This window comes from Tachysurus vachellii, chromosome 1 (assembly GCF_030014155.1).
Source record: "Tachysurus vachellii isolate PV-2020 chromosome 1, HZAU_Pvac_v1, whole genome shotgun sequence".
Classification (NCBI taxonomy): domain Eukaryota; kingdom Metazoa; phylum Chordata; class Actinopteri; order Siluriformes; family Bagridae; genus Tachysurus; species Tachysurus vachellii.
The window spans coordinates 30379464-30403949 of NC_083460.1; the positions used below are offsets into that span (position 1 = coordinate 30379464).

Sequence of the window (24486 nt, forward strand, 5' to 3'; positions counted from 1 at the left end):
ATAGTGATCTATTAGTCATGTCTGAGGAGCTGCTAGTCAAGTCTAGGTCAAGGAGAGGCATCCGATCACAAACCAGCTAAAAATAATATAAAGAAACTTTGGGGAAGATGATGTTTTTATGCTTTGGGACTCAACGTTTCATGACTGAATGAAGACTGAAAGTTTTTCTTTTTCCTCTTCCCAATTTTTCTTCATCAGTGTTTCTTATTTTAATTTTTTTAGTCTCATTTGTGCTGCACTTCCTCAACAGCCCTATTAAAGCCAAGCCTTAACACAGCGTAACGGAATCATCCCAAAGACAGTGCAGTAAATACATAAATTGCTCAAGTCTGAAATTTCTATTTTACAGCACGGTGATTTTGCTATTAGTTGCAGCAGTGGAACGATTCATGCACGTATTTGTCTTTTGCTCACTGAGCTATGACTAAAGCTGCGCACGTCGTCAGACAGAGTAGACGTGTTTTAACGTCACACTCTTTCTTCCTGATTGCTCGTTTTTGCCCGTTTCTCTGTTGTCAAGGAGTGCGAGAAATGAACCCAGTCGAGAATTTCATTGCACTTTGTTTAAGCATGAAAACAACAATTTGGCAGTGCAGCCTCGTGTTTGTTGGTTCTGAGTGTATAATTAACTTGGCTGTGTCTTTTGTTGTTGTTTTATATTATTCTACAGAGTTTTGAATTGGAAGATGACCGCAGAAAGCAGCAAGCACTGAAATGTTTTTTGTGTTCAGTCTGTTATCAAATTACATTCGCATTTATTTATTTGAATGTTGTTTTTTTCATGTGGGCAGAATCTAATCTTAGTGGTAAAAGGCAATGGGCAGGCTCAAGCTTCAACAGTGTACTTAGTTGTTTTCTCTGGGACAGGAGTGTTTGAGGAGTGAAAATCCAGCTATCTAAAATTTCTTACAAGCAGTTAACAGTATTAAATTATCTTTTAACTCAAGTTTACACATAATCAAGTATTAGTATTAAAAACTGCTCTAATTACACAACATAAAACTAGCTTTAGCTACATTTGCACTGAAAATCGAAACTGCATTCATAGGCGGTAAATCATGTCGTTATTTTATAAATATTGTATGTTGAAAATACTTTTTAGCAGATCCAAAAAACGCATACAAATTGAGGATAAAGGACCACATAGTTGTGCTGAAATTAAAGGTATAAACGTTCATAAATTAATCAATTGTATGCAATTGTATGAGGCTGAACTGGTTAAGCAAGTTAAGTATTTTAGATTTTTGTGCTGGTCCCTAATCATTGTGTTATTCCTTTCATCTGCAGTGCGCTGTAGTGTAGGCCATGGAAAAAAGAGAAGCTGCTTTAGGGGAAATTTACAGCTAGCTGGAGGTGACAGGCTACCATGGCACAGAGCTTCGTCTAATTCCAGCTTGTAGCACAATCTGAATCAGGCACTAAATCACACCACTATATGCCACAGGCCACCAGATGAGAGAGAGAGTGAGAGAGACAGAGAGACTCAGGCGTGATGGCTTGTCTTCATGGGAATTATTTTGTATAATGGATAACACTGCCTCAGCATCATGTCAGTGCAGCCCAAACCTCGGTTTCTCACCAGTTCCCAGAATAACACAGTAACCACAGCTACTGTTTCAGCCCCAGCTCTGTAGTTTTGGCTCAAGCGTGTCTAACCAGAGCGTCCACCATTTTTTTTCCTACTCTGCATTCCCAGGCATCGCAGGCAGCGACTACATCAACGCTAACTATATTGACGGCTACAGGAAGCAGAACGCCTACATCGCCACACAAGGGCCGCTGCCAGAGACATTCGGGGATTTCTGGAGGATGGTGTGGGAGCAGAGAGCAGCTACTGTTGTCATGATGACTCGTTTAGAGGAGAAGTCACGGGTAAGACTTGTAAAAGACCATATACTGTACCTGCATTAATATACCTTACATACTAGAGCATTAGAAGGTTATCTAATTATTTTCTGCACATTCTTTACTTTTCCATGTAAAGGAAATTATCTAAATCTAGTGGTATGAATTTTTCTTTTTCCAATACAGAAATATTTTGTAGAAGAAACTACTAAGCTTTAAATTATTTATGTTTTCTCTGAATACTTGAAAATACGTAGAAAAATACATGCCAGATATAAATAATATGATAAAGTACAATGAAATCTATATAATAAAATATAAAATAAAATAATAATATAATAAAATCAATCCTAACAAACTTTTCAATTTTTAAACTTTCTGAATTTCTGTTCTTGAACTGCATTGATTTTTATTCAATACTTTTTAGAAGAAAAAGAATACGAAAAGAGAACGAAACCACAATTTGTTGCTGGTATCAACTGTAAAAATGACCAACTATAAAATTAACATTTTCAAAGGGGTAAATAATCAACAAAAAAAAAGTTTGGATTTCTCTCTCAAGGAAAAGACAAGAACCCTGGAAGGGAAAGCTGTGGGAAATAAAATATTAAGCATTTCTTTCCTGCAATGTGACACATTTTTGAAACTGCATTCTCGAGAAGGAATAAAACTTTGGACTCTAGTCATCAGTGTAGTCGATCCTGGAGAACTGTTTACTTCCTGCACCAACACTGGCACCCATGTTGGAAAAGGTGGTGACATTCATGTTAACATTGCTGCATGCGAGTCGATGTCACCGTCACTGCTGCACAAGCTGCCGACTTTTCTCTTGTTTAATGATAGCTGTGTGGTGGGGAGGGAGGCGAAGCATGGCATCATGTGACTGCTTCTTTTGTTCTTTTGTCCCCCTCACGTGAGGGTACGTTGTCAAAACTTCCCAATACTTAAAGTTAAAAAGTTTTGTAACTGTGTATATGATACAGACTAAAACACGACAGAAGTGCAGTAATATTTATTTTTAATATAAATATTTATTTGTCTCATTTAATGTTGTGGAATGTATGTGATACACATGCACAGTTAAACATCTGTTAATATAGTCATAAGATGTTTGTCATGGTACAGAGAAAGAGCAAACTTGAATCTTGAAGACCTCTCTGTCGGAAAAGCACTGACACTGGAGACTCCCTGCCATAATGTTAGATCAGTGTTAATGTGAACACTATTTTTGATAGTCTCCAGAAAAAAATCAAATTCAAATCTCCTTATGTTTATATGAGCGTCTCTCGTACCAGTCAATGTGTTTTCACTGTAGTAATGTACGTATCAACATCACCTCACATTTATTTCTCTCTAAATCTTTAAAAATACTCACTTTGTGTCATCTCAGAAGGAGAGAAACTGCTCTCAGATCCAGCGTTTTTCACCTTGTCATGGATAATAGTAGAACTTGTTGACATCTGTCTCTTGTATGCTGATCATGCTTTGTTTTCAGAGACAGCTGGTCAGAAACTATTTAAGCAGTTCCATTAATGTCTTATAGTTTTATCTAGCACTTTAGTTTTATATAGTACTTTAGATGACAAGAGTCTGGTGAAAAGCAAAGCAGTGTGGTTCACATCACACATGGATAGACATAATCTTTGTACAAATGTCAGCTCTGGCTGAGCGAGAGAGAAAATAGTGTGTGCGGAAGGAGAGAAAGATCATAGGCGACAATTATCTTTCACTTCTGTCCAGCTCACAAGCACCATCTCACACCATTTAGCAAATACAGAGGAAGACAGAGTAAGTGACAGAGAGACAAGTGGAGAGAGGAGAATCCCTCATCCCCCCCATCCCTTTTCTTTCACCAAACGCAACCATCCAGAATCCCAGCACCTTGGACACCTCATTTACTTGATACTCAACCCCACTTCTTCACAAAGAGCATTAATTAGAACCTGCTCAGCATGGGCTGAAATTATTCCACAAGAAGTCCTTCGACACATTACTCACAGGGGGTCTGTCAGTACACCAGAAACTTTTCCACATTGGTTCGACCTTGTGCCTGAAGATGAAATGATTGATGTTCAATTAGAGACATAATGTGATGTAAGACAAACATCATGCTGTTATAGACATTATGGTGTATTGTTACCACTATTGTTACCTGAAGTGGATTATCTTTTAGAGATCAATTCATAAAACACAAAATCATTAGTAAAAGCAGTTGTTTCAGTTGTGTCTTCTCACCTGACTTTCCCGTATCAAAAAACTTGTTACGACTTTACCCCTGGCTGTTACAAGGCACAGACACTGGAGAATCCTTCCTTAAATGTTAATTGTTAAATAACAGCAAGTAACCGCACCTCTCTTTTACCTCTCTCAAAGTCAATAAGATAAAACAAATGCAGCTCCTCGTGTTATGGACTGAAGATTTTGTTTGAGATGGTTAGAAGTGACGATGCCAAGGCACACACTGGCTTGTCAGATGCTTCTCATTCAACTCATCCATCAGTGTCTGATCAAGTCTGGGTATTTTCTGCGTCTGTGTGCGTGAGGAGAATCTGGATATGTCCTATGACTCTCATTCAGAGTTCCGTTTGGGTCTTTTTTAACACTACATTAATTTAGTTGTGTTTTTTTCAGTCATGTCAGTTCAGGTGCTAGGAACTCTGGGTAAACTCAGTGGACTCTGTACTGGGCCTGTTTTATATTCATAATCTTAATACTCATTCATATTCATCTTTTCCTCATGCCTGCATATTCAGATAAAGTGTGATCAGTACTGGCCGAGCCGAGGGACGGAGACATACGGCATGACCCAGGTCACCCTGCTGGACACCATCGAGCTGGCCACCTTCTGCCTACGCACCTTCTCTTTACACAAGGTAGGATTCGGCACATTGACCGTGACATTCCGAGTAAGACTCCTGGACACGTGCTGTTATAGGAAAATAGTCCATGACGTGGAGGTGTGGTGGGTTTTCACTCCAAGGTTGATAATTTACTTGCAACTGTTTTAATCCTATTAATTTAAACTGTTTTTTTTTTTTTTTTTTTAATTTATTGAATTAACTGAATACATTACAGTTTTTATCCATTTATACATACATTTTATGTAGTGGAAAGTTTGTGAGTCAAGTTCCTGTCATCAACAAAAAACTTACGTTTGTCATCTTACAAAGAGCAGCTGACTAATCAGAATTGAGAAATCAACAGTGTTGTGGTTTAAAGAGGTTTTGTTTAAAGAGTTTAAAAAGTTTTTGTATATACTGAAGCAGTGCTGAATGAATTTTAAATGAATTCTTGCATTTCACATTAGTTTCATTTGTTTCTGTTTGGTCAAAGCCGCACTGAATAAATGAAACTGTTTAGAAATTTATAGCCTGATTTCCACTCTGCTTATTATCCATGATGGAGACATTATTAATACATGATCAGAGCTGCAACTGGTGCTAATATTAATGCTTACACAATATATTAGCATTAGTATTGTTGATGGGACATCAATCATCAAGCACAAGGCAAAAATCCTGGATAAAAAGCATCAAGAATCTCTATATTGAGATGTTTGTCCTAACAAGTCATGGATTTAATAAATATTAGTTAATGTTAGTGTTCAACACTTAATTACCAGTTATTGTTAACTCCTGGCATTCATCGTTATTACATTAATTAGATTGAAGTTTAGTGATTAAAGTTTAATCTCTGTTTTATCTTGTTTACTCGAAACGGCTCAGCAGCCTTGTTGGAAGAGATATTGTGCACACATACCCTAGAGCTACCAGTTTTTCTACACTTTGGCTGTAATTAATCAGCTTTTTATTTACGATTAAACCTTTTCTTTACAATAAAGTGGACATGAACCTGTGCCAAAGAATGTGAAACAGAAATAATTTCCTTCTTGCTCAAATCTAGCAGGCCAAAAGCTGGTTATAAGCTTTATAGGCAGCAAAAGCCTTGCCTCCTGCCCTCTCTCTCTCTCTCTCTCTCTCTCTCTCTATCTCTCTCTCTCTTCCTCTCTCCCTCTATCCCTCTCCCTCTCTCTTTCTCTCTCTCTCTCTCTCTCTCCACTCACTTGGCACTTTCCCTCAGGAGCTGGGCACATTTTGCTCTGCAGGGGGCTCGACACACTCAGTCTGTAGATTAGGAGAAATAAACAGGAAGGCTAGATGTGAAGAGGTGAGGCGTGCCTAAAGGCTTTCTCCTGTCCTTCCCTCTGTGTGTACGTCACACACACACACACACACACAGATGTAACCTTTGTGCCATGTCTCTGTTCTGAGAAACACACTCAGGAGGTAATTGGCAGCCTGCTACGTGCAAACGCTTAGCAGTCGAGTAGACACTGAGTGAAAGGGGGGCACTGGGTTTTACAGTCGCAGTGGCGCTGAATACAGATGCACAGTAAAAGCTTTCATGCTGAAGACAAATATTTAGTTTTTGTTCTAGTGGAAAATATGAATTTTGGCCCTTTTTGATTCAAGGTAGCTGCTGTCGGATCAGAAGAGCTTAAATTTCTGTTTTTATATCTTGGTGGGGACCAAATGCCCCAACAATAGACATATGTCTCAGTATACACTTTGTGGGGACATTTAGCTAGTCTCAGTGAGCAACGCTGTTCACTGTTTAAAACAAAAAAATACAAATGATTCTCTTTTTTTTGGCTACGTTTATGGTTAGATTTAGGTGTAGTATAGCATTAATTAGCTGCTTTAGCAATTATGTCAGTGGAAGGTTTTCCCAAGGATAATACAAAGTCATATGTACTTTCACATAATCACAAAGTGCTGCAGAAGAGTGTAAAGAAAAACTAGGGCAAGGTGGATTTAATTACCTCGATTATTTATTCATTTATTCAGAGGAGCTTCTGTCAGGCACTAAAAAGTAAAATCTAAAATCTTTGTTGTCGCTTTGTTTTTCTCTTTCAAACTTACGGAGATTCTTTCTTCTCTCCATGACAGGCTTCAGACGAGTGTCCTTCTGTGTGTGTGTGTCTGTGTGTGTGTGTGTTAAAGCAGTCAAAATGATGCAGTAGTGGACAGGACAGAAGGACACATTTTTTTTAGTGAGTGTGCGATGTATAGTTACATATTGTGCTCTTTCTGGCTCTACAGAATGGTTCTAGTGAAAAGCGTGAGGTTCGTCAGTTCCAGTTCACAGCGTGGCCGGATCATGGCGTGCCCGAGTACCCAACGCCCTTCCTGGCATTCCTGAGGAGGGTAAAGACCTGCAATCCACCTGATGCAGGGCCCATCATCGCTCACTGCAGGTGAGATACACATTTTTATGTCAACTGTCACTTTCCACCAACTACTCATACACAGGCTACAGCCAGGGAGAGTAAAGGCTCATATGTGTTTCCTCTGAGAACCATGAAGCCAGCCAACTGCATTTTTAACAATCTGCTGCTCGTGCTGCATCTCAAGGCAGTGTCACTTTCACATCCATGACCTCACAGATGTCCACAATTGGCTAGTGTCAGTTTGCTTGACAGGGCAGAGAGTAACACCATCCCTCTCACCTAGAGAACATGAGCAGTTTTGCTCTCTTGACTCCTGGTGAACACTTTTCACTTGCACCACTCAGGAACGGGAGTCACACATGTAATGCTTGATTTTTAGGTCGCTTATGCAACTCTGTGGCACATGATGCTTTACGTGACGTTCAGTCAGATTTTCAAACATTTCTCTGAAGCCAGATTCAGTATTCCGGTTCAGCTTTTACACAGCCAGCATTAAACTATGTCTGTATTGCAGGAATTGGCTTTCCTCATATATTGGATGGTCTGTACCAGGCATGCATCACTACTATTATTCAGAGTATGAGTTCATGTTGTTTGTACTGAGACCAAAATTAATAATCTGCTTAATATCAATCAATGACGATGTCTAGCTTTCAGAACTAAATATATTTCACTATAATAGGTTTTGAGATGCATTCCCTGTGTTAGTTTTCTTCCAAACTTAATATGCGAGTGATATGAATAATTAATTATCCATTTTGATTGGATTGCCAGTGATGGATTTGATGTCACTTCAAAGAACCAAGTTTTTTTAGTCTCCTGTTGGTGGTGGTGGGGCTCAGGCAGGATTTTATGGCTATAGTCAGGTTAGATTTTGGATATCTAACCTTCAGCTGCAGAGTTACAGTGACACAGTGAGACAGTGCAGAACAGCTGAGAGCATCTTTTTCTCATCTAAGTCCATTTATATGCTAAGTCTCCTCCCGCCTATGTGATAGATCAAGGCTAAATTTGGAAAATTGACTCTGACTTGTGACCCACTATAAACCCCACACCTGCACCGAGCATATAGACCTACAGTCTAAATATATCCCATGCCAGTGTGCACCTACTGGGAATTTATAATGATAAAATGAATCCTTAATGGGTAGCAATGTAGGGTAGTTTTTCACTAAACTTCTTGCCAGCTGTGTGGTTCTGCTCTGACTCACTACTCACTCTGCATTATTTGTGTGCATTTAGTGCCGGCGTGGGCCGCACCGGCTGCTTCATCGTCATTGACGCCATGCTGGAGCGCATCAAGCACGAGAAGACGGTGGATATCTACGGTCATGTGACACTGATGCGAGCCCAGAGGAACTACATGGTGCAGACGGAGGATCAGTACAGCTTCATCCACGACGCTCTGCTGGAGGCAGTTGCCTGCGGCAACACAGAGGTCCCAGCCCGCAGCCTTTTCTCCTACATACAAAAGCTGGCTCAAGTGGAGGCCGGAGAGCACGTCACAGGCATGGAGCTGGAGTTCAAGGTAGCACGCTAATATGCATCAGCTCTAGTGTTTCTAGAATTAAGCCTGCCTGACACATTCTGTATTTGGTGGAAAGATGAGTACGGGGAAAATGCAGCAGAAGAACTACAGGATTTTCACATGCAGCTCTAAGTCCGTTAATAATCTGATTAAATAATCCAATCAGAATATAAAATCCATCAAATATACCTAAATTGGATTTAATCATATCAGCTTAATCCAAATTAAATTTCAATTTCAGGATCAGAAGAGCTGAATTCATATAACAATGTAATGATTAGGTAAACTCTTGGATCCTCTTTTTTCCACTAAATAAGAACTGCATGCTTATTTGTGTCAGTGGGAGCAACAAAGACTATGAAGTGAAGAGAACAAACTTTTGAATGGTTTCAAAATATACAAAGTCAGAGGTGAGAAAGGTCCAAAGCAACCATCTGCTCAAGAAAGTGTTTCCTCCGTATATCGCTCATCATGTCCAGAATATTGTTACAGGACACTAATTCCACAAGTAACATGCATCTGCCGGTACTGAAGGGTTGGCATTTAAATGCTGATTTGTTCAGCAGCACAGATGGGCTCTGTCACAAATCACACACCATGCACTTTATTCTTCTACCATACTCAATGACACTGTGTTTATCTGGTTATTGCTCCAAATTTCTACCCAGAATTTGGGATTCTGGTTTAAATCATGTTCTTAGCATGTTGGACAAATTTTTGTTTCTGAAAACCTAAAAACTAGTAACAGTTTTATTGCAACTGTGGATGTGATGTAGCTGGGTATGGGGTTGCATTAGAACTGGACAAAGACAGATTGGCATAAATTAAGCAGCATCGCCATTAAATAAAATATACCTGTAATGACGCAGGACAGAGCGGACCCAAATGCAGGATAGCTAAAACAAAAGGGATTTATTAACACAAACACAAAACAGGAACACGGACTCAAGACAGGACTAAACAAAACCAAGACCACAGTAGATGCTGCGCTGCACGAGGCAACGCGGCACAGTTAAATACAAAAGACAATGATGACACAATAAGGTGTGATCAGGTGTGACGACAGGGAGGAGCAGACGAAGGCGGGGCAGACACGTGACGAGAAACGTAAACAAATGCACGTGGCCAGAGTCCGGGCAGAGTCCTGACAATATCCTCAGATTTAGCCAATCACACTGTACTGTACCAGAGAGAATGGTAGATGGAGGATTATATGAACATTCAACAACATGCAACTGAAGCATCTATTTTAAGTCAAATTTACTTAGGTGTCAGAGTTCTTTGCTCTGGTATCCATAGTAACAGCTACTTTTCTGAATCTGAATCTCTCTGATGAATCTTATCTGACTTTAATCTTCCTTTGTTAGCTTACTATAGAACTCGTAAGTGTTGTTGACGTTGCAGACTGAGTTTATGAAAGATTTTTGTAAGCCTGTGTTTCACTGAAGAGCTGTTGACATCCCGCGGTATGCTACGTGACTAAAACCCATTAAAGCCCACTCATTTCTGAGCAGCTCTTGACCTAATTGCGTGCACCGTATTGCACTACAGCCTGTAATCGTTTGTTAAATTACCCTCCGCAACAGAGAGACGCATCTGTCGGGCAAAGAACAGCGACACTCGTCATCTCCTGGGAAGACGCTCTCACCGCAGCCCATGCAAATGATGTAACTCTAGCAGCATGGCAGAGGACTGAGATTCAGCTGAGTTATTAATAGGAGAAAGAGAACTACAGGAGCCTTTAATTATTAGCTGATGATGATGAATAGACACACAGGAGAGAGAGAGAGTGAGAGAAAGAGAGAGAGAGTGAGAATTTTTCCTGCAGTACCCCACTCTTAAATAAATGTTTCACGGAAAAAAAATTACCTTATTTTAATTTTCTTGGTGTAATTGATGAGTCTAGATCATTCATTAGTGGCTAACATGGCTAACAAGTAATGGAAAACTATTCCACTTCAATAGCTCAACATGTACAAATTTGGATGTTCATGCTTATAGTAATACTGAGTGTGTAAATTAGATGTAAATTGTCCCTATTTACACATTTAAGTTGAACTGCATTATCATCTGAATCACGTGCAGCTTTATGTAGAGCCGCTGCGGCCACAAGTGTATATTGTATTTGTACAACTGTGAGTTTTAAGGTGTATCATGGCTACATATTTTTATGTGGTGATCATGAAAGAGTGAAAAACTTCATACATAAACTTAATACGTAGTAGGAACTTCATACTTGATACCTGATCTCCACTTAATTATTTGGCAGGAGTGACAAGCTATTGGTGCATCAATGCCATCAGCTCCAGTATGTAAGACTGTGTGGAATGTTATCAGTCATCTCCATCTCTTTAAACTGATTTCTGTCTCCTTCTTTTCAAAATACAATAGTGGCCATAATTAAAGGATTTTGTGGCCACCAAATAAAGTCCATGAAACACACGACCTCAAAGATCATGCACTCACATATGGTATAGTAGCAATAAACATAATTTCAGTCAGGACCACTTGAGTCAAAATAAAGACAATTCTTTGACATATATTTAATTTTTTTTTTTTTTTTGCAAGCTTATAAAATTTACATTTGGCAGTATGGCTCTGTTCTGAATTCCCCATCCTTTTCATGAGCTCCATGAAAGCTAGTCAGGGAACAGCAGCAGCTTCGTGGGGGGACAATCTCCCATTTAACTGGGAAAGCAGCAAGACAAAATCCCCCATTTAGAACAGAGCCTGCATCAGTGACAACAGAATGACACTGGTTAAGTTAAACACAAAGTTTCAAGGAGGAGCTAGGGGAGGAGGTGGGTTGCAGCAATGCAGAGGAAACAGCCAAGCAGACAGACTGAAAAAGCATTTAAATAGGGCGCCCTGTTTGAAAGGGACCAATAGCGCGCTTAGGAATCAGATCAGCTGATGGGCGGGGTTAGAAAATTGACATCAGCTGATAGCCGAGCTTGGCCTGCCTGAACTGACGCTGAACGCTATATTTGCTAAGACAGTTAGTAAGACAGAAAAATGCAGCATGTCATGTTACCAGAAACCATAAACATGAAGTGGATGAAGATTTCCATGTCAGAAAAGCTACTGTTACTAAGCACTGACACTGAAGACTCCTTCCAGAACACGTCACCATTTCAATCATTATACATTCTTCATTAAATAACAATTTTTTTTTAAAATGTATGTAGTCAATATTTACATAAAAATTTGATTTTCATCACTAAGTTGTAGTAGCGTTATAGCCTCATTGTGGACTCGTGTCTGTAGTGAAAGGGGTTAATAGGGTGAATTTTATATTTTATTTTTCTTTAATCCATGGAGTCAATAAATTGCTTGGTCATGTAGCTCCTGCACTCTAGTGTTTGTGTGTGTGTGTGTGTGTGTGTGTGTGTGTGTGTGTGTGTGCGTGCATGCATGCGTGTGTGTGTCTGTGTGTGTGTGTGTGTGTGTGCGTGCATGCATGCGTGTGTATGTCTGTGTGTGTGTTTTAAAATTCCATCAGCCAGCTGCATAGCTCTCTCTGCTTCTATGCTTTTCCAGGTGCTTCTTTTGAAGATTAGGCACCCAGCCAGTGACACACACACACTCACACACACACACACACACACACACACACACACACACACACACACACACACACACACACACACACACACACACACACACTAGAGCTAACCCACTCTACAGTATATACAGAAGGAACTGTATGAAGAAAGAGGGAGACAGAAATGAAAGACGGACAGTGAATTTGAGAGAGTGGATGTCAACCGTCCCATAAGAAGATTCTCTCAGACAGATGACCTAGAATCAAACCTAGTGTAACCATCATGGCTGCTCTGATGCTAATACATGCTAACTTTAAATTTGGATTATATGACTACACACACAACCACACATACATACCTACCTATACCGTCCCATCTGAAAGTTTTCTTTTATTTTTTCTGAAAACCTTTGAGTTTGAGATCAAAAGACTCATATGATTTTCTCCTGAGTATATTTCTGGATGTCTTAATCAACTTACAGTAGGTGGGCATCAAATTTAATTATTAATAATAATATAACTATTAATCAAATATGGGTATATGATTTATTTGTTTGTTTGTTTATAAATTTTACTTTGAATGTGTGTGTGTGTGTGTGTGTGTGTTTATGTAAGATCTCACCTTTTTGTATATTAGATGTGACAGTGACCCATTTCAATAACACTAGCATTGTTTCAGAGATGATTGTGTGTGATGGATGAATAGGTGCTCAGAGGAACTAGGCCAGCACACCTCTATCACTCATAGCCAAGCAGCTGGAACACAGCTAGGATTCACGTGCCCTTAAAACCACATTTTCTCCAATTATAAGCTTTTAAAGTCACTCACGATCCGCATAGATATATGTTTCATAGACACATTACACGGCGTAGCAGGGTGCACGCTTGTCCAAAATCTGCTTTACACCAGTAGAATTTAAGGTTAGTGTTTATATATCTTGAACAATTTAAAAATAGTTCTACAATTATTCTGTTTTTTGTTTTGTTTTTTGATCCTAAATGTTTAACTGTTATAAGACTGGAGAGTATTCTTTTGTTAGAATTGTTATTATTATATTTATACTACATTTATACGTTATTTTGTGGTGGTGGGGGAGCTGTTTTTTTTTTTTTTTTTTGAGTGCTTCAGTTATTTTAAAGTTCAGTAGCTTGTATAAGACAGGTACCAGTGTCATGAGCTGACATGGGTCAGTACTGGTTTCAGTACCGTTATCAGAAAGGAGAATGTGGTATTGTGTGACCTATAAAACCTTCCGCGATTTGTTAGATACATTACTGAACATTCTGTTAACCTTTTCAGTGAACTGTCATCCTTAGACACACAAGACCTTCAATGTTTTGATCTGATTCTTTATTGTTTGTATAAGATTGTTTTATTGTTTGTTGTAATTTTGTTCATAGCATAGAGAGGAAACACCAATATATGTTGATGTGTGTAGAGTATAATTTTCTCTTTAATTCTGTTTGTTTATGTTGTTTTCTTCACATTTGCAGAGACTGGCCAACTCCAAGGCCCACACATCTAGGTTTATAAGTGCCAACCTGCCCTGTAACAAGTTCAAGAACCGCCTGGTGAACATCATGCCGTATGAGACTACCCGAGTGTGCCTTCAGCCAATCAGAGGGCTAGAGGGCTCTGACTACATCAATTCCAGCTTTATTGATGGATACAGGTACATACAACAGGCGCGCTTATCTTTTCTCCTAGTCTCTCTGTTATAAAAATGCTCTAGTTACAGATCTTTAATTGTTTTGGTCACTTTGGTCGCTATCTTTCTTTTTGGTTTACGGTGAACAGCGCAGTTTCAAAGCAAACTTTGGGTTAATGAAATCCTAGAAGGCAAAAATCAGAACAAAATGGAATAACAACAAACATGCAGGACTTTTAGACATCACTGTATTTTTAAAACAGATTTCTTGTTATAGTTTCATGGTAATGCTTGCTGTGCTTTATATTTGCTAGCTTTATAACAGTCATTTTAGCTTTCAGGCAGACATGAGGTTCAAACATCCCACTTTAGTTATTCTCAGTAGTCATATTCACACTCCTGTGCACTTTACATTTGGCTCAGTCCAGCATCTCGGCAGCTTCTGCAACAAATGCAGCTACGAGTTGGAGGTTGGCTTACTGGAGATCTTTACATAAATAAATGCATTTAATTCATATATGTGTGTTTAGGCAGCAGAAGGCCTACATAGCCACCCAGGGCCCATTAGCTGAGACCACGGAGGACTTCTGGCGTATGCTATGGGAGAACAACTCCACCATCGTGGTGATGCTCACCAAGCTGAGGGAGATGGGCAGAGTAAGAGAGAGAGAGTGTGTATGTATGTGTGTGCATGTGTGTGTGTGTGTGTGTGTGTGTGTGTGTGTGTAGTTAAAGAATGACACTGCAAACATGTACATTTAATGTCGTGGAAGGTCCATAAAAAACAAGTTCCTACTATCCCTTAGCAGCTATAAGCTGACATTCCCTGACTAGCCTAACTTTTTCTTTGTCTTCAAGGCAATAAGACTTTATGCAGCTTTTGAAAGTGAAAAGTGCAAAGCAAAAACTATTCTGTCCTCTGAGTGATAAAAAAACTGACACATTGGAGACTCCTTCAAACAGATACCATTACCATATCAACAATTAACAATTGTTACTGTAGAAACAATACTATATTGAAACATGTGCATTCATAAATTAACCTTGTGACTAGTGAGAACAGCAACATCAGCAGCACTGCTCAAATGAACATTTCACTCAGGTCTGTTGGCTCTGATAGCAAAAACATTTTCCCTGTAAAACAGCTTGTGTGCGTTTATGAGACAAGTGATCTGGTTTAATAGGTGTGTTGCTATGTGTGTTGTTTGTGTGTGTATTTGTTGGTGTGTGCACGTATTTATGCATCACCAGGAAAAATGCCATCAGTACTGGCCAGCAGAACGCTCCGCTCGGTATCAGTACTTTGTGGTGGACCCCATGGCTGAGTATAACATGCCCCAGTACATCCTTCGAGAGTTTAAAGTTACAGACGCAAGGGTGAGCAACTCTCTCTCTCTCTCTCTCTCTCTCTCACTCACACACACACACACACACACACACACACATACATGCACACACTTGGCTTGCACACATCAGACCCCCATATTTACCCAAGGCCTTATGCACATTAGAGTAGCTCCTTCATTTTGCATGTTTTATTAATTACTTTTGGGCAGCATTTAAAACACTAATGCTAATGTGATGTGAGTCTTAGAGTGAAAAGAATTAAAACAGCAGCTATTTCACCACACATTCACTTCAAATATAAACCACTAATCTGTTTTCTTTAATGTGTTAATTCAAATCACTCTGCATGACCAATTCCTCTTAGGTAAAAAACAAACTTGGAAAATAAAGCATGTTTGTAAATAATTTTTTTTTCTGAATTAATATCCCGAAGGCATTTACACACACAGCAGTATTTTTTTCTGTTGGTAAGCAGTGGACCTGAGAAGTCCCCCACTTCCACAAAGAGAAAATTTGTAGCCAGTGGTTTAATTGGGATTAGACCATCAAAGCAGAGCCGGTAGAACCGTAACACAACCCTGTTTAAGACAGGAGAAGGTGCAGCTTGGAGAGGAGAGATGAAGAGGGAGAGAGGAAGATGAGAGGGACACTTCAGCTACACAGCTCAGACCTAGTCACGTATTTAATCACACAATTTGCCATACTCTGTGCAAAATTTAGTTTGATAGATTCACTCATTAAAGCCTGTGAGTGTGTGTGTTTGGGGTTGTAATGGTTAGTTGAGTGAGTGAGTAAGAGAGCACAATTAATGGAACGTGAGTTAGAACGAGGGATGGGACAATGAGAGTGAGGGGAAAAGGGATGAGTGTGAGTGTTTGATCTGTAGGCTGAACTCAGGTGCTCTTTGGGAAGAGTGAGCAGCTCACACTTCACTCATTAACCTTCTTCTACCAGAAATATTACATACGTAGTTTTGGGAGAAAGTTTAAAGATTTTTTTCATGCATGAATTAAGTGGGAGAGATGAGTGTGGTAAAAGAGGGCGTGTCTGAGAAGGACAAATGGGCATGTCTGAGCTAGTGTACTAGTTTGCTACTTCTAAAGCAGTCATCTGATTTACATGAACATCCGTCTTTAATATTAATATTTCAGATTGATTTTTGAATTTATATCTTGTACTTTCTATATATGTTGCCCTGGCCTGTTTTTTCTCCTTTCCATTTGTCTTTCTTCTCTCAATCTTTCTATCCTCTTCCCCTCTGTCTCTCAGGACGGCCAGTCTCGGACCGTGCGGCAGTTCCAGTTCACTGATTGGCCGGAGCAGGGAGTCCCTAAATCTGGTGAAGGTTTCATTGACTTCATCGGCCAAGTGCACAAAACCAAGGAGCAGTTTGGCCAGGACGGTCCCATCTCTGTCCACTGCAGGTAACACACACATATACACACTCAAACACATACACAGACACACAGGATAAGTATAAAACCTCAGACTGATGATTATGACTGAGGCTTGAGTTTTGAGCACATACACCCACACACAGTTCTCATCAGCATGCTTTAAATCTGTTAATGTCATCATCAGACATGATTCTCACACTTCCAGTCCATTAGCTTTCAGCGGCCTCACTTTTTATTCTGTATAAGATCTAACTCTCTATATCAGCACCATTTCACAGGCAAAACAGCACTACACAGCCTACTTTACTCTAATAACACTCTCCATTGCTCTACACCACTCTCTCATACAACAAACCCTCTGAGATCTAGAAATAACATTGCAGATAAAACACTGAACGCTGTAAAGCCAAACTACAGCTGTGTTCCGTACTGGTCTTTAAATTCCACACTCATCTCCTCCTATACTTAACTCAGATGGTAAGATTCACACATCTATAAGTAAATCTGTCACTTGAGCACAGATAACTAATGCAACACTTTCTGTGACATGTGCGTGCTGGAGTCTCAAGTGCAGTTGAGTCTCCAATTTTATCTGTAATTCAACTGGAAGATGTGATACACTGTATGTGTATTTGCTCACAAATAGATGATCTCTCACCGTATACCCTTTGGCGTGCACACACACACACACACTAACTGATTGTTTACTCTGGATCAGGTGGCTCATGTCTCATTTTTCCCTTCCTTCTTCAATCCACCATATCTCTTTCACTCCATTTTTCAACATCTCACACATCTCTATTAATCTACAGCTGCTTCACTCATTATTTTCTCCCTATTCATTTCTTCTCATCTCGGCTCATCACCCCCCAAAATATCATATCTAATAGAGCCACTGGTCATTAATTGGCTGAGCGAGTTCAGTGAAACAGGAGCATAAATCTTTTTGTTGGGCGAGCCTGTCACGTTTCAAACCCGACGTGTGTTAAACAGGTTTTGAGGAGGTGTGAGATTGGTTTCCAGCACAAACAGCCATGCAGGCACTGGGTGAACACTAGGCTTTTATTAAACAGTGGTTTCATGTAGCATCATTACAGCCAACAATGTTTAACCAGAGTCGTTATGATTCATGACGTGAGACACTGAATGTGCAGCGAGCGAAGGTTATGTTCTCAGACACTTTTTTATGCATCATTTCAACCTCGGCAAGTGGAAGGGGAGAAAAATAAATCTGTTGTTAGAGAGTCTGTTGTCATTTCAGTTATTACTCCAGAACTGATGCAGGAGTTAGAGAGAGTGAGACAGATGGACAGAGACAGATGACAGACAGAAAAACAGAGAGAGATAGCAACAGAGAGAGACAGAAAGACAGACAGTAAAACAGAGATATATTTATAGAGAGAGGGAGACAGAATGACAGACAGAAAAACAGGAGGGGGGACCAAAAGAGACTGAGGGAGAGACAGGCAGAGCCCTGGAGTGTTACAGGAGCCGATATACGGTGTGTGCTCTGTCATAAATAACAGGGCTGTGTGTGTGTGTGTGTGTTTGTGTGTGTGGTTATGCCTCAGTGTGCCTCCCAATAGAACTGGTACTCAGTTCATGATTATTTCTTCGATAATCCTCTCAGAGTTCCTGGATCACTGCATGTCTAAAAGTCAATACTGACATCTTTAATACGAACCTCTGCCATATTCACAACCCAGTGCTGGGGATAAACAGCCATGTATAGCACCCAAATCACTATATAGTGACTATAGTGAACTCTTTTGCTAGTGGAGATATATATAGATTACTCATAAAATCCCAAAATGCATTGCATTGGGTTCGGGTTCAAACCATGTATCACTAATACGGCAACTCTTTGCTGATATAGTGACTGCATGCACAATAAGAACACAGACATTAAGTGTTGTGAGTTAGTTAACCAGCAGTAAATCACTAAGGTCAGAATTTTATCCCAATAATCCACATGCTAAGTACTCTAATCTGATAGATTTAGTTGTTCTATACTGCATGTGCAGTGTTAGAGGATTATAAGTTGTACTGTCTGCAGTCAGCACAAAACCAACAAACGATGACAAGCGCACCTCTGTGTTTTACAAAAACAAGGAATGAAATTAGAACTGAATGTAAAGTGTATGGCTAAACGTCTTATATTTTATGATGTAGTGCTGGTGTGGGCCGGACCGGAGTCTTCATCACGCTCAGTATCGTGCTGGAGCGGATGCGCTATGAGGGCGTGGTGGATATCTTTCAGACAGTCAAAATGCTGAGAACCCAGAGGCCTGCCATGGTGCAGACCGAGGTAAGAAGCTCTAATCATGTTACAAATGACCAAACCAGCTCTAGATATATTTTGAGTATATGTATTTCTATATATTTTGAGTTAAACATTTTAGATTTTTTTTTTAATTGAAATCTTACACATTAGTAATGAACTAATCTGTTACTAATCTGTAAGATGGGGTGGTTTATACTTTTGTACCTTTAATATGTATCTTCCATCATAAAATGTAGGTATAAAGGTGTAAAGGTACAAAAGGTATATGTTTGATGGTTTGACCCAAGTACAAAGGAATAATATCTTTAATAACATTTTGTATCATGTTTTCTAACAATGAATTCACTTTTCTTTCTTAGATATTTTGTTTGACATACATGCAGAAGCAAACAGGTTTTTACATTTATAAATAGCAGAAAATGTTGAAATTTCATTTTATGACTGGTTTTCTCCTGACACCACTTTACATATAGTTTGTTGGTGTACAGTACAATCATAAAGGCAGAACAAGTTACTAAACCACCTCTGTTGTGTAATAACAAGCTCCTGAGCAGTTGTTTTTCATTTCGCTGTTTCTACAGGATGAGTACCAGTTTTGCTACCAGGCAGCTCTTGAGTACCTAGGAAGCTTTGATCACTATGCAACGTAAAAAGCCATCTCCTTCCCCCCTTCCCAGTGCCCCCTCTACAGCCTCCTGAGCCATAGGAACCTGCTTGAAACAATTGAAACAGTGACAACTGTACAAAAAATCCAACAAAATAAAAAAAAAAGAAATAAATCCTGTTGCAAAACAAACCCAATCTAAAGAGTGTATTTGGCAGCAGATTCCAGGACCATCATCAAAAAAATCCTAATTGGACAGAGCCCAAGCCGAGGCAGATGGAGAGATCCGTTTAGAAACCAACTCCCTGTACGTCCTCATTCATGAGACAGAACCAAAAGTATTGGCTCAGGCCACGGGGTGGGAATGATCTATAAGTTGGACTGCTTACTTTACCTCAAGTGTTCTGATATGGAGGATATTATTAATCTACATGTGGATGTATATCTCCAAACCAATCCTGTAAAGATACAACAAAAATGATCAGGAGCTAAAATTCAGGACTCATCTATGCGTGGGTTCAACTGATCCAGATGATCAAAGTGGATGTGATCACACTGAGATTGACCTGATTGGTGAGGTGATTGAGCTGAGATCCTTCAGTAGTTTGATCATGGTGATGGCAGCAGAAGGTGTTTCCGGGGTTGTGTTAGTGAAGCAGGCAGGATTTTAACCTAGAGTCTCTACAATCCTATCCATTTCAAGACATCAAGGCTCGTGTTCATCTTATACAAAATGCTATTTCTCCAGAAGTCGTTTCGGTGCTTTTTTGGGACAAGCTAGCCAATGTCTTCACAACACGCCAATGTAGCTTTGTCTTGAAAGCGTATGGAGGCGACTGGAGCGTGACCCTGACAGTATCTTCAGCCAGAAATGTGAGGACCAAATGATTCTCCACTGAGTTTTCTCTGAATCGTGGTATAAGTTACCTGTGACTGGTTTTGCCACTGCCATATGCTGTGTGCTTCAGAACCTGGTCTGCAGGGACCACCACCGCCACATGCATGGAATCATGGGATTGGTGCTCCAGTGACCAACATTTGCCACGATTCATTGCCTTGAATCTGGAAAGGCTTTTCTTTAGACAAGAAAGCACTCTTTTCTTGTGACCAACCCAACAGTGAAAGATCTCAGACTTCCCTGACGGCAGTCTGCACCAAGACATATGCTCTCGGGGATCCGTGAACACTTTGAAGGCCATCATTTCATTATGGCTTCACTGGCCAATCACAATGGATCTCCATATACAAACCACATCAACAAACAGAAACCCGGCGGTACGACTTAATGTGTGCATCTCCGAACTTTTAATTAAGACTTGAACATAAATGTGTGTGACAGGATAAGAGGAAACTTCTCTTCCTTCGCTCTCTGCATAGGTCAAAATGGTGTGTGTGTGTGTGTGTGTGTGTGTGTGTGTGTGTGTGTGTGTGCGCGTACTGGAGAATGCTTGAATGGCAGAGCTTTCAGATTAGTTTGCAACGGAAGATACTGATTGCGCTGTGGAAGAGCCGTGTGTAGTCTTTTCTTATTTCCAAAAAAGCCTTATCGTTGTAACATTATACAAAATGACATTGTTGTATTATTATTATTATTATTATTACAATTAACATAATTTTACTTTCATTTAATCTGTTTAGTTTTGTAACAGATACAGAGACTGTATTTGGTTTTTTTTTAAGGAGGAGAAAAAGAGCTGGTTTTTGTTCATATTATGTTAAAAGACATTCTATTTTTTCACTATAGAAATGTGAAATGTGGATGTGTGTGTATATTTATGCATACACACTCACATACACAGTATATTTAAATGCAAAATACAAAGATGTATCCAAATCATAGTATGATTAGTATTTCTTATGTATTTTTATTTCACTCATGAACATGTATTCATTTATATATTTTTTTTTAATCATGATTTGGAGAAATGCAGCTTGGCCTCATTCTTATTGCTCAAAAAAGTACGAACTCTTAGGTTTGATTTTTATTCTTATCATCATTAGTAGTGTGTAATTTGAGGTAAAGGCATTAATATTAAAAAAAAAAAAAAAAAAGCAGTAGGATTTCTTAACATTGACTTAAACGTTAACTTTTTATTTCTACATTTTTAATATTCATGAACTGTACCCAATGTTTCACTTCCCTTATTAAAATTTCATTTTTACTTTTTTTATTTTACATTATCGTTGTTTTTTTACTTTTGAAATCAAAGAACTGATCATCGGCTTGTTATGTATGAACAACGGTCCTGAATATGAAGTGTAAATAAACAAATCTAGATTATATGTATTTGTATAATTTGACCCACACTTTTTCTGTCTGAACAATTCTGAATTTAAAAGTGGAAAAAAAGCTTTTTCTGAGGAACTTGGTGGTGTTGCAACAATCTTCTCCATCTCTGATCCCTTCACTTTCACTTTTTTTGAAAATATATTATATTTTATTTTTTTTTTATATGAGCTGTCCATCCCAGCGTGCTCAACAGTCATGAAGTTTCTTTTTTTCCCCCTCATATGTAACTTCTTGAAGTTAATCCTACATTGCATTTACAGTTTTCTTTCCCCCTTTGAATAAAATAAATTATGTTTGGATAATGAATTAGGGAAGGGCTTGTGTGGTTGGTGCATACACTTGAACATGAAGACATAATGGAGTGACTGCACAAATTTGCCTTGAACGAATGTGAAACCTTTGTTGTGTGGAATCACATCACTGCCAGTGTATGATCAGTTTGCCCATTTCCTTCATTCTTTAGTTTTTAACCACTGCAGGCTCTCAGTCTGTATACTTGCATAATATAACATTTTCATTTTTTATTCTTTTTCCTGGAAATCATTATTTCTTGCTAAAGTTTAGAAGGAGACAGAAATCTGAAAATTCCAGCTCTGCCTTGGGAAGTGGAGTTCGACTTGTTTCTCCACAAGAAGCTCTTCTATTCGAACGGACACACATATCTCTGGAGCTCAGAATAAAAATGTTTGGATCTCTGATCTGTGTCTGACATGAAACGTCAGATTGACAGGGAAAGTACCGACTTCACTCCACTTCGCATATAAAACCGACCATATTGAAAAAAAAAAAGAAACAAGTAAAGAAGAAAAGCCAAAATTGAAAAGTTTGTCTTTGTACGAAAGCCAAGCGATACTGCTTTCAAACTGTTACTTCTAACGGAAACAATAATTGGTTTAAATACCACTGTGTATGTAGATATGTTGACTTTGTATTAAAGAAATGTTGTCTGAATCTCTGTTTTCTCAGTTATTTCCCATCCATGTCAGATAGAATAACTGGCAACACTTTATTAGCATACTGAAGTCTGTTATTAAATTCTTAGTTTTGGTTTTATTTTCAGGTCATTCTTTTTATTTACTGCATTTCAAAAGAAAAATCGGTACATTCTACTCAGTGCTATGGGAAGCTATGTCACTAATATAACTCGTAAAGCTACAAGCTGCTCTTGATTAAACTGTTTTGATAGTAGCTAGCTACACTATAATAAAAGAAGCTAAGAACGCTGAAGCTGATTTGTCATTCTGAGGAACAATTTACTGCAATGTCATTTTATTGTGGCACTAATTTATTAAGTTTAAAGGTATCAGTATCAGTAAAGCATCAGTAACTAAAATCGGTGATCTCTGACATGGACACATTGCACCGTCTTCCACTTAAACGACTGTAGACAGTATTTTTAAAATAACCCAATTTGGGGTAAAAGCCACAAGCCTGATAATAACGTCAATACCAGTCTATCTGCTGCTCCTTCCCCAAGCATGGGGCAACTTGATTCCAGCCCCAATGGATGTCTATATGCAGTTGATAAAGTTCCACTAGGTGCCATAACATCTCTAAACTATGCAGCGAGCCCCAGACCACGTGATAGAGCCACACTGGGAAAGCTGTGCAAAGCAATGAAACATTGGCTTATGTTTTTAAAGATTGACACTTAAAAGTGTTCAATTATATTTCAAAAAATACAAATTTTAGTTGTGAAATGTAACATTTGTTCAAATAACTGACTAGGCTCTACAGACAAGCCATCACTGAATATAAGGATAAAAGGACTTTGCATGGAAAAAAAAAGATAAATAACTGATGTAAATGTAAAAAAGCTAAGTTTCTTTGTGATCAAACATACAGTTCATTAAGACAGAAGGATGGTAATAAAACTCTTCGTTTTTAGCTGGAGGCTTCTAAAAACAGCTATAATAAAATCTGGCACCTTGACAGAACAATCTTTGCTATGTCAAAATTTCACTCGGGGTAGAAATTGACGGCGTCTTCATTACACTACACACACACACACACACACACACACACACACACACACCTCCCACTCACTATGGCTTCTCTCTGATTTTCCTAAATGCTTTGGACACATTGGTTGCATGTATTCTTTTTTTTTCTTATATAACCGGGAAACGGCCGACAACATACAGTCTCTTCATGAAAACCAAATCAGAATTTTCATATTTACTTTCACTAGCATCTAAATTGCTTGTGGATCCAGTCTAATCAGCGTGTCGATACACAATAGCTGAGATTAAAATGCCCATGAGGATGAAACCCACACCTGTCACTGTTTATATTATTGCCTATCACATGGCCCATTAGTTTAGAGTAGAGTACAAAGGCCAGTTAAATTTATTGCCAGTAGCTAAAGCCTCCAGGTTTTCGCCCACATTAATTAAAATCACAGCATCCTCATATTACACTGGGAGTAATTCTGCTCTGTTCTCTGATAGTGTGATATTAAAAACCAAATGTCTGTTCGCTTGCTTTCACTGGGAGCACTACACGAACTAATATTACTTCCCAGCCAGTAAGCTCAGTGTGAAGCTGTCCAAATGCCAGGGGCCCTGCTGCTTGCGCTCAACCCATCACCTGTTGCTATTTACGCTCCTGTCTCCCCTGGGCTGAGCACATGGTGCTAGCATTCTGCTAATCACACCCTCCATCCAGCACATCCTCTTTGACTGAATAGGCAGTAGAGGGGAAAAACAGAGTTGCTCATTTTTTATTGGGGAAAGGAAAGGCGAAGCAGGAGGATGTGGGCTTAATTA

At 39.1% G+C, this 24486-nt stretch overlaps 1 protein-coding gene across 11 annotated transcripts in view; it reads left to right on the forward strand.

The window, feature by feature from the left end:
• The window catches only part of ptprsa (protein tyrosine phosphatase receptor type Sa), a 218031-nt gene extending 195362 nt beyond the window's left edge, over positions 1-22669 (forward strand). For all 11 annotated transcript variants that reach the window (XM_060882282.1, XM_060882275.1, XM_060882309.1 and 8 more), the window contains 10 exons: positions 1697-1872; positions 4599-4718; positions 6948-7102; positions 8318-8603; positions 13642-13820; positions 14327-14453; positions 15048-15173; positions 16413-16567; positions 18713-18848; positions 19406-22669. In XM_060882282.1, coding sequence (XP_060738265.1) covers positions 1697-1872; positions 4599-4718; positions 6948-7102; positions 8318-8603; positions 13642-13820; positions 14327-14453; positions 15048-15173; positions 16413-16567; positions 18713-18848; positions 19406-19474 — 1529 coding nt within the window. In that variant the 3' untranslated portion in view covers positions 19475-22669. The remainder of the gene's footprint in view (positions 1-1696; positions 1873-4598; positions 4719-6947; positions 7103-8317; positions 8604-13641; positions 13821-14326; positions 14454-15047; positions 15174-16412; positions 16568-18712; positions 18849-19405) is intronic.
• The last annotated feature ends 1817 nt before the right edge of the window (positions 22670-24486 follow it).